Source organism: Papaver somniferum, chromosome 5 (genome assembly GCF_003573695.1).
Source record: "Papaver somniferum cultivar HN1 chromosome 5, ASM357369v1, whole genome shotgun sequence".
Taxonomy (NCBI): Eukaryota; Viridiplantae; Streptophyta; class Magnoliopsida; order Ranunculales; family Papaveraceae; genus Papaver; species Papaver somniferum.
This window is the reverse complement of record NC_039362.1, coordinates 78,382,754-78,392,684: the sequence shown is the minus strand read 5'-3', so window position 1 is coordinate 78,392,684 and position 9,931 is coordinate 78,382,754. Positions and strand designations below refer to the sequence as shown.

Sequence of the window (9,931 nt, the reverse complement as noted above, 5' to 3'; positions counted from 1 at the left end):
TAGAACATGTACATCTCTGTACTCAGTACTAACTGATACAGCTAGATGGACACCACCATGAATATATGAGCATACTCAGCACTCGGTGATAAGGCTAGATAAAAACTTAATTAGACACTATGAACGTATGATCCAGCGATCCAGGTCATATGTTAAGACCATGTTTCAGATCATGTTTGAATTGAGCTACATTCAGTACAACCTCAATAGTTACTTGAGAGCCAGGTCGTCAGTACTTACTCGCAGAGATTATACCATAATTCTCTCTGGATGCAAGCCTTTTTGCATCTTCAGGGGGCTTGGTGGCTTACACTAATATGTACCATCATTTGTATGTAAGTTACCATCTCTACATCACTTTATTGAGCAAAAATAATCATATCACCAAACCCAAATTCTTTCATTTCAAATGATAAAAGCACGAACAGCTTGCTAATAATTTCACATGATAAAAGTATGAACGGGTAGCTAATAATTTCACATGCAAAATAAATATATTTCAAACTTGGTCAGTACCATAAAATATTGTGAGGCATTTCTTTTCTTTTTCTTCCGACTGTATCACAAGAAGAAAAGACTAAGAAGCAATCTATCACTAAACTACTAAATAAAACATAAACAGCAAACACAAGTAGGAGTTGGTCCATTCTTAGACAAACAAAACCTAACCGCTACTCGTATAGACTAAAACATTCATTCCTTCAAACCCATCAGTGTTATTCTGGACCCTTGGACTCATCATGTTTTGAAGCTTCCTTAATCTCATTGTCAGCATCCTCGCCGATGTCTGAAGTCCACAAGGTCAAATTGTCTCGGAGAAGTTGCATAATCAATGTACTATCTTTGTATGATTCCTCACCCAAGGAATCCAATTCAGAAATGGCCTCATCAAATGCCTGCAGGATACAAATTTCAGCTCAATGATTAATAAAAGGCAAAGATTATAGGCAACATTGAACGATATAAAACCAGACTTGTGGCCGAAGGTTTCAACCAAAAGGAAGTCCAGCTATAGATACCCGTATTCCTTGCCCAGAAAAAAACGTTAGTTACTAGTACTCACTCCATCCTAAAGGTTTAGTAGCTAAGAATGAAGTTAGGGCAAAAGAATGATGGCTACATAGTTCAACTTCCATACAAGAAACTGTACCGACTTCATCAATCCCATCACACATATAAATTCATGAGACAGAGCTTCCTTTCATCCAAGGAAACTCACAAAATTCTATGTGTGAACTCAAGGAATTTCATGTATTATGGTGGTTGATAAAGTCAGTACAGTTGCCTTTTAAGGGAACAAGTACACACTTTAACTTCAACCAGATGAGAGAAATACTGTGTTGGAAATTGAAACAAAACCTGATGGAAAAAGAACTGCGATATGTAACATGTTCAAATGGGATCTAGATAATTCCACCTTAAATATATACACATTACGGGCTTAACATGATATTTAAAATTTAAACTTTTAAGGGAGTCAACGACCCAAAATGTTGATAAGAAAATAACATGAAAACAAATGCTAGATTACATCAATTAGAAGGGCCCCTGAATTAGGAAGCCCTAGTCACAACCAGTGGTCCATGAAATAATCCAGATCTGAATCATGAAATGATCCATAAAAAACGACTTCACAATTCACAACCAGTGGACTAAAAAGCCATAGATAAACCTATACAATTTGCATAAGTACTTTATTGCACAAAAGTGCAGATCGAAATGTTTGCAATTGCATAATAATGTTACAGTACCAACCAAACAACCAAGCAATTAGAAGAAGAAAACACACATCATCCACCTCCAGTGACTGTTATAAATATAATTATGGAGATGAATAAAGTAATTAGTAAATGTCCAGATTCCTAGAGTAATGAAGTAGTGGTGTTCATCTACATAGTTAACAAGAAGAACAATATACAGATGAATAATTAACAATACTAGCTTAAGTGAGAAAACACAACTAACGTGCAAAACAATTTCACCCAACCAACAAACATCTAGAGAAATAATTGTATTTAAGATAAAAAAAAAACACATCAAGAAAACTAACCTGCTTAGCTAGAGTGCAAGCACGATCTGGTGAGTTTAGGATTTCGTAGTAGAACACTGAGAAGTTAAGAGCAAGTCCAAGCCTTATTGGGTGAGTGGGACTCAATTCAGCCAAAGCAATATCCTACACCAGAAAAAAAAAAAAAAAAAAAAAAAAAAAACAAGATTAAAACCCCATTAGATAAGATAAAAGAAAAAGGCAGATCCGGCTTTAGATACAGTTTTGAAGAAGAAGTTTCTTCACCTGAGCAGACTTGTAAGCCAACAATGTACTCTCAGCAGCTTCTTTCCTGTCACTACCAGATTTAAACTCAGCCAAATACCTGTGATAATCACCCTTCATCTTAAGGTAAAACACCTTAGATTCAGCAGCAGTTGATAAAGGAATAAGATGGGAATCCAAAAGCCCTAAAATCCCTTGACAAATCTTATGAAGTTCAGATTCAATCTTTCCCCTATATTCTTTAATAATAGAAACATGATCTTCATTCCCACGGCTTTCTTCCTTCTGTTCAATACTTGAAATAATCCTCCATGAAGCTCTCCTAGCTCCAATCACATTCTTATAAGCAACAGACAACAGGTTTCGTTCCTCAACTGTTAACTCCTCAACATCAACAGTTTTTGCAACGTTTTCCATAAATTCAACCATCTCTTCATATCGTTCAGCTTGTTCAGCTAATTTAGCCAAATACACATTTTCCTCTCGTGATGTAGACATCTCAGTTAGCTAGTACTGCTAATAAAATCACAAAAAAAAAAAAAATTAGGTCTCCGATCACAAAAATCGAATTAATTTGATTTGCCCTAATTTTTATTTATTATTTGAACAAACAAGATAACAGATCTGATCAAGATGAACATATATATGAAAATGAAATCAAAATCGAAATCAAAACGAAAATCAGAAACAAAGAGAATGAACAGAAGATGATACCTCGGAAGAAGGCGTTTGTTTTCCTTTTTCTCTTGAGAATCGCAAGGGGAGAAAAAAATTGAGAGTCCGAAATAAAGACCTCACCTCCACTGCCTTAAAAAGCTCGCCTTCGGGGTTACTATGATTGGTTGTCCAATTACATATTCAACTCTAACCCTGCCACGTAGGGTTGACCCGTCAACTCAACAGAGTCCGTGTTTGTGACACGGAGTTTTGTCAACTGTATTTTTGTTTTAAGATATATCGCATCCCGTGGACATAGAATATCTTTGTTGATGATTCTGTTGCTCAAGGGACAGGGCATATTGCCTGGTCGAGGAGGTTGGAAACAATTGCCCAAAATGTGGGTGCGAGTGGTGGGTGCGTGGGTATATCTTCTGTTGATTATGACTCATGAAGTGTCTTGGGTGCTTCCTCAAGGGCTAAAAATAGGGGAATAATTGGGAGTCACTGGATAATTGATCGAAATTAAGTCCAAAGGTTTTGCTGTACAATGACCCTAACGAAACATGACTTACACGGGCTGATACCACTCCTACTAGGGGATACCATTTGGTCAATGCAATGGTCAAGAACTTCCAAATTTGTTAATAGAGTTAATTTCTGGTATGTTCCATATTTTAGGCTGTTTTCGGAATTTCATTCTATGGAAATCCAATTTTGGAATACATATGCAGCATGCAGAAAAACGGCAACAATATTGCTCAAACTCTGGACTTCCTTCGTGCGTGTCTGAGGCGCTGTCATGGCTAATTCTAGTTGTGTGGTGGTGGGTCACTAATAAATACATAAAACTGACTTTTCTAGGGAAGGAAAAATTGAAAAACTAAAAAGTCCATTCCAGCTTCATCATTCTTTAGGAATTGGCCATTGGATTTCGGCAAAAGACAACCAAATAAGAGTTGTCCTCCCTGGCGCAGAGAAATGAGTGATGTCCAATAAAAACCTAAAGGCTCTTCGCTGCGTTCTTCATGATGTGGTAACCGGTAAGGAGAATGCTGGACAGTTACATGAGGTGGCCTAAAACAGATGGATTGTCCATAATATAAAACTACTTTACTAAACATTAGAACTTGAGTATTTCAAACAAACTATAAACTAGCAAAAATTAAAAAGCTTCTATGACACATTGTGGTTGAAATAGTAAGACTACGGACCAACTCAACAGAAACATTAGGGAACTTTTAAATCCTTTTTTTTTTCTTCCATTTTTTTTTTTTCGTTCTTCTAAACAAACCCCACCACATTCTTCAATCTAAACAAAATTCTTCGAACCACAGACGCTCTCATCCCACCCTAATCAGCTGTTCACAGCTACATAGTGCACACATCTCTAAAAAGAAAACAAACCAAAATCTAAAACCTGGAAGGACTAGAGGCTTCCAAAGCATTTTAGGTTGGCTTCCTCATATTTCTTCCAGCACGAATTACTTCATCCACTAGCAGCAACTGGGAAGCAATTACAGGCCTGCCATGCACCACAAAAGTATTAAGAAAACATAATCACATTGATACTACTAGAAAGAGAGATAGTTTAAACTCTACATACCCTGAGTTTATGATTTGGCGCTTCACGGAATAGTTGTCGAAAATGCCCTCCATCTGTGGGTCAACTGGTTCTCCAGTATGCAGGTTCAAGCCCACAACATTCCCCTTGTCATGCTCACCCTGAAAAAAATCATTAAATTGCTCCGCTGTTAGCTGATTATACATTTATATGACTACTGGCATAGCAATTTTATAGAATAGAAAATAAGTTACCGTGAGAGAAATGATGACATCCTGAGTATCAAGACCTGAGTTCTCTGCTAGAGTCTTGGGCACTACAAGCAGAGCATCAGCAAATGCCTCAACTCCAAGTTGTGCACGCTGCTCCAAGTGAAAGAATGAAAGTTGGTTGGATAAAAACCTATGAAATAAATTTCATTTGCTAAGGATGTTATGGGAGTAACAAATATTACCCCTTGAACAGTTTTCTTGACTTCATTGACTAGGTACTGTCTGGCTGCAACCTCAAAAGCTCCAGCACCCTAGACCATTAGGACAATCACAAACATTAACACACAAAAAAACTGCATTACAGTCGTAAACATCATATATTATCACCCTTACAGTGGATTAGTAAAGCTTACAGATGGAATCTTGGGTGAGAGAAGTTTTTAAGTACGAATGCATGTAAATGTTCAAGAACCCAGTAGAAAGCATACCAGTACAACAGCTTCATCCTCAAGCGTGTTCTTGACTGCTCTCAAACCATCTCTAACAGCATCCTTGATTTGAGCAATCGTATGGTCATTCGGACCTGCAACAAAAGATGTAACCATGAGGATGGCATTTTTATGAATTTATCTTATACTAATAAGAAGGAAAGAGCTCTTTTTGGTAGGAGACCCCCTAAATTACTTAGTTGTCCCCAGTTTTTACATATTTACATAAATACCATTGTTTTAAAAATAGATCAAAAATTTTAAAAACTTAATATCTTTCAAAATATACACCGGATTTTTTTAAAATTTATATATTTGAAAAGCTCTTTCAATTATCTACGTAACGAGTACAAATAAGAATAGTAAATTTTGTTTTAGGAAAAAAAATTCATGGCTTTCAAATTTAGTATTGTTGGATGAGTAAAAATTCAAGCATGTGCATTGCACATGTGTCCTTACTAGTTTACATAAATAAAACAGCTCGTATTATATTCTAGTTCACAGCCAAAGTTGGCATGCTGAAAAATAATTATTATCTTACGTAAAGCGGGAAATGAAAGACAATCACATGAACTGAAGCGCCAGCCGTAGATGTTTGATTTCCTTAAAACTAATAAACTAATGAACTGAAGCGCCAGTAGATGTTTGATTTCCTCGAAACTAATAAACTAATGAATATGAAGAAGCTGAATGGCTAATTCTATTTACAGGACGGAGTCCAGTAGTGTGCGAGAAGAAAAATTGTACCTTTGATTAAGATGGTACAAGAGTGAGGGTTCTTCACATTTTCCACGAAAGTGTACTTCTCTTCTCCAAGAACATGCTCATACACAAGTCCTGCCCAACCAAGACAATCTTCTGTAAGGTCATCAACGGAATTAACAGCCTCTCCTCCACAAGCCAAAACCAATCGCTCCATATTTCTTCTCTTTGCTCTTCGGAGGCCCACTATCTACAATACAAGAGTTAGGTTGCAGATGATAAATGCAAAGCAACATGATAGTGAACAATTTTCTTTATTAATTTTCACAATTGAAGTGAACACTTCTTTCCAATGGAATTTTGACAGAAAAAGTAACTCACCCCTGCTCTAGCTAGAAGGTCCAGCGAAGGTGGGTCAATTCCCTTTTGATTGATGACAACAAAGTTTTTGTCTGTTCCTGAGCAAAGCTGGAGACAATCCAAAGAATGAAGTAATGAGATATTCATTTCAGTCCGAGATGGATCACGAGACTAGGTTGCCAAGTTGGCGCTTTAACCATGATTTCAATATTTCCTAGTTCATACAATAACTGAGCTCTAAGGCTCCTATAAATAATTATTTTGCAGGTGCCAAAAACATGTATCTGGACCATACCTTTTCCTTTAGTTCAATGATTTTTTTCACTCTCTCGTCAACTTGACGTCTTTCAGCAGCAACCATGGCCTCTCTCTGCTCTGCGTTCGAGTAAAAGAAACCTGCATTTACTTCACTGCAAAATAAAAATAACATTGTGGCATGAAAGTTAATGGTTGTATACACCAATGACAAACAAAAAGAAAGATCGAATCTCAATCATTACATGAAACTCAAAAAGAACAAAAGCCGAAAGGTGTCTGCAAACAGCATGGCAGCACTACTTACGCTTTGACTGTATCTATGACAACTAGAAATAAATACTAATGAAAAAGTGATAGTAACACTTTTGCAGAAACGGAGGGAGTAAAAACTAAGATTAGAGCTATATTTTACTTCAAGAAAATAAAGTTCAAAAATTACCTTTTCTCATACTCCAAAGAAACATTACATGTTAGGATGTAACAGTTCTCTGCCCGCCGTTTCATATCTGGATGCCTAGACCCGTGATCGAGGACAAGACCCTCAACCTACATAAAAAGCACAAATGTTTCAGCTTACAAGTAAAATTTGAAGAAGAAAGAATGACACGGAGTTCAGACTGCATGAGATCTCTTCTTGGTTATTGAAAATGCTGTCAAAAAGTTGATTTTACAAAAATAAATGTAGTGTTCAGTAACTTCAGCAATTAGGATTGATGGTCCATATAGGTTGATACTTTGAAGTCTATTGATGTGATGACCAAACCAGTGCCCGTTATGACTTGTAAAACTGATAAGCAATAACTACGAACCAATTCACTAGCATTCAAATCGGTCCATTTTACTGGGATTCCAAAAGGTGTAGGCCATGGTGGTATCTCGTTAATACATATGCATTTTGTGCAAGTTATGTGTGATTAACATGGATGCTGTGAAGTCAAATTCCACCAATCAATAATGTTAATGAATTAGTCTGTACATAACTAAAGAAAAGTTTCAGACATACCAAACGCGTGTCAACATCAAACTTATGACGCATGTGCATAATTTCTACCATAAACAAATCGATAGGTTCTTCGGGCTTGCGAATGCAGAGCACCTGTTTGCATCAAAACAGGGATGATATATCAGGCAACCAAATCAACGAATAAGAACATCAACCAAATTAATTACAGAAATCAAACAATCTCTGGTGAAAGCTTGCATTAATAAATAGAGTCACCAACATAAGATACAGATATTATACAAGTGAAATATCTAAGAAAAAAGCTCGGTAATTAGATATCGATGACGTTTGAACTATTACCCTAATGGACAGTGCCAAATAATGAAATAAATAAAAGATAAAAGAGAGTACTACAAGAAGAAAAGATGTTTATCAAGGGAAATTGGGCAGAACGACAATACAATAATTAACGAATATAGGAGGGAAAGGTAATTCAACATGAAAAGTGCAAGAGTACTGACCCCATTAACAATGATCTCAGTTAATTGATCTGCCATTGACTCGTACAACTACAAAAGAAAGAAAGACAAGCATAAGTAACAGAAAGTAACAGCATACAAGAAAAGGTGCATATGATGCTAATCAGAAGACCTAAAACATAAAAATGAAATATACCTTGGTCCTCAAAGTTGTTCTTGCAACCATTTTCAGAATCTCTTTATCAGGTTCATCGCCCATTACCACGGGAGTCTTAAATTTCTCTAGAAATTGAAGGGTGGCTCTCTTGGCAATGTCAAATCCATCAACCAGGACACGTGGATGCATCCCTGGAAGAAGCAATGGTTCAATAAAAACCACAAAAAGAGAAACTACAGCTATAATATCTTCTACGGAGGCATTAGACGGGTATGAACAAATAAAAAATTTCCACCCCTATGAAACCACTATCAACTATTCAATAATTGATATTTCAAGACAATAAATTGCAAACCAATTAAAACACATGGCAGAACAATCAAAGTAAAACATTCAACTAAATAACTTTCTTGAAAACAGTGACTTATAAAACAAGATATTCTTAAGCATGCGATACTTGCCTTCATCAATGTAACGTTCAGACTGCTTCATCAGTTCACCAATGAAAACCACTGTAGATGTTGTACCATCTCCACTGATATCATCTTGTGCAACAGCAGTTCTTGCAATCATAATTGCTGTAGGATTTTGAATTTGCTGGAAGCAACAAAACATTATCAGAATTCTACTAAACATATAACCCATAAATATCTAAAATGTGATAAACAACTCTACCAATTTCCATATATATTATTTCAAAACCTAACTTCAACCCCTCCTGCCTTCCAAACCAAACAGCTCCAACTCCTCCAGTATATGACTATTGAAACTAACACTAAAGCTCATCTGCACACTAGGGCAAAACTCACTCCACCACTCAATAACTAAAAAACCCTACGTTAAACCTAAAAATCTCAAAGTTGCCGAAAGTTAGGGTTTGGCATTAACAAGATCAAACCAATCAAGAATTCACAAAAAATACAAAATAAACAGCTCGAAGTTAAGATCTCTTGCCATATCTTTCAAAAGAGTGTTCCCATCTTTAGTGAGTTTGATATCTCCACTTCCACCAACAAGCCTGAAGGTAAATACATAGATTAGGAAAAGAAAACAAACTGAAAAACGAAAACATAAAGGAAAAAGAAGAATGAAACATACATTTTAATGGTTCCTTTAGGACCGAGATTGGTTTTAAGAACATCCTGTAAACCCTTAGCGGCATTGATGTTCATATGAAGTGCTGCAGATTTGTTAATAACTTCAGCATTTGGATTCAAAAGTTTTATAGACATCTTTTCTTCTGATTACTTCGATTTGATCAACTGAGATCTAATAATAATGAGATAGAAGTGGCCCTAAAAGTAGAGAGGTGTTAAAATGGAGTTTAGCAGCGTTTAGTTATGAGAACAAAAATTCTCTTTCACTCCGAAACAGAGAGAGGGTTGAAGAGGGTTTCTAGGGCTTTCGCGATTACAGTAAACTTTAAACTAGGTTCTGGCCCAGAACCTTTCCACATGATGTACATCTTTACCCTTCTAAATAAGGCAAATCTTAACCTCGTGTTTTTAGGGGCCACTCAAAAGGATTTAGGGGCCATCAATTTATACCCATCCAAAGACTCTAGTTAAGGGGTATCCTATATGATATCGAAGTTACATAAATGCCCTTCTGGTAAAACCGTATAAAAACCAAATCAAAAAAAATTCTACTCATTTCAACTCTTCTTCTTCCAGTTTCATATCTTCCGATTGTGGAAGAAAAAAAACTTTCTCTCGTTCAACCGAAACATCGCCGCGAATCGTAAAATCAAAACATCGTCGATTTGTTTATAAAACAATGGATAAGGGAAATGAAACCCACAGACCTAGAACCAAAAATGTTGCTCGGGGTATCGATCCA

At 36.3% G+C, this 9,931-nt stretch overlaps 2 protein-coding genes across 3 annotated transcripts; both read right to left on the bottom strand.

The window, feature by feature from the left end:
* Positions 1 to 453: 453 nt before the first annotated feature.
* LOC113281985 (14-3-3-like protein) lies at positions 454 to 3,121 on the bottom strand. 2 transcript variants are annotated; one of them, XM_026530899.1, is made up of 4 exons: positions 2,987 to 3,121; positions 2,294 to 2,785; positions 2,051 to 2,173; positions 454 to 896 (listed from the first exon to the last, which is right to left on the bottom strand). In XM_026530899.1, the coding sequence occupies exons 2-4, from the start codon at positions 2,768 to 2,770 to the stop codon at positions 717 to 719; spliced, it is 780 nt and encodes a 259-aa protein (XP_026386684.1). In that variant the 5' UTR covers positions 2,771 to 2,785; positions 2,987 to 3,121; the 3' UTR covers positions 454 to 716. The 2 variants fall into 2 exon arrangements, with proteins under 2 accessions (XP_026386684.1, XP_026386683.1); XM_026530898.1 differs by having other exon boundaries at positions 2,294 to 2,788; positions 2,987 to 3,094.
* Positions 3,122 to 4,002: 881 nt separating this feature from the next.
* Positions 4,003 to 9,496, bottom strand: LOC113281984 (T-complex protein 1 subunit zeta 1). Its single transcript, XM_026530897.1, has 15 exons — positions 9,191 to 9,496; positions 9,047 to 9,110; positions 8,554 to 8,689; positions 8,132 to 8,283; positions 7,978 to 8,025; positions 7,517 to 7,609; positions 6,953 to 7,059; positions 6,551 to 6,665; positions 6,277 to 6,363; positions 5,941 to 6,145; positions 5,194 to 5,288; positions 4,948 to 5,016; positions 4,748 to 4,855; positions 4,536 to 4,654; positions 4,003 to 4,454 (listed from the first exon to the last, which is right to left on the bottom strand). The coding sequence occupies exons 1-15, from the start codon at positions 9,322 to 9,324 to the stop codon at positions 4,379 to 4,381; spliced, it is 1,608 nt and encodes a 535-aa protein (XP_026386682.1). The 5' UTR covers positions 9,325 to 9,496; the 3' UTR covers positions 4,003 to 4,378.
* Between the last annotated feature and the right edge of the window lie 435 nt (positions 9,497 to 9,931).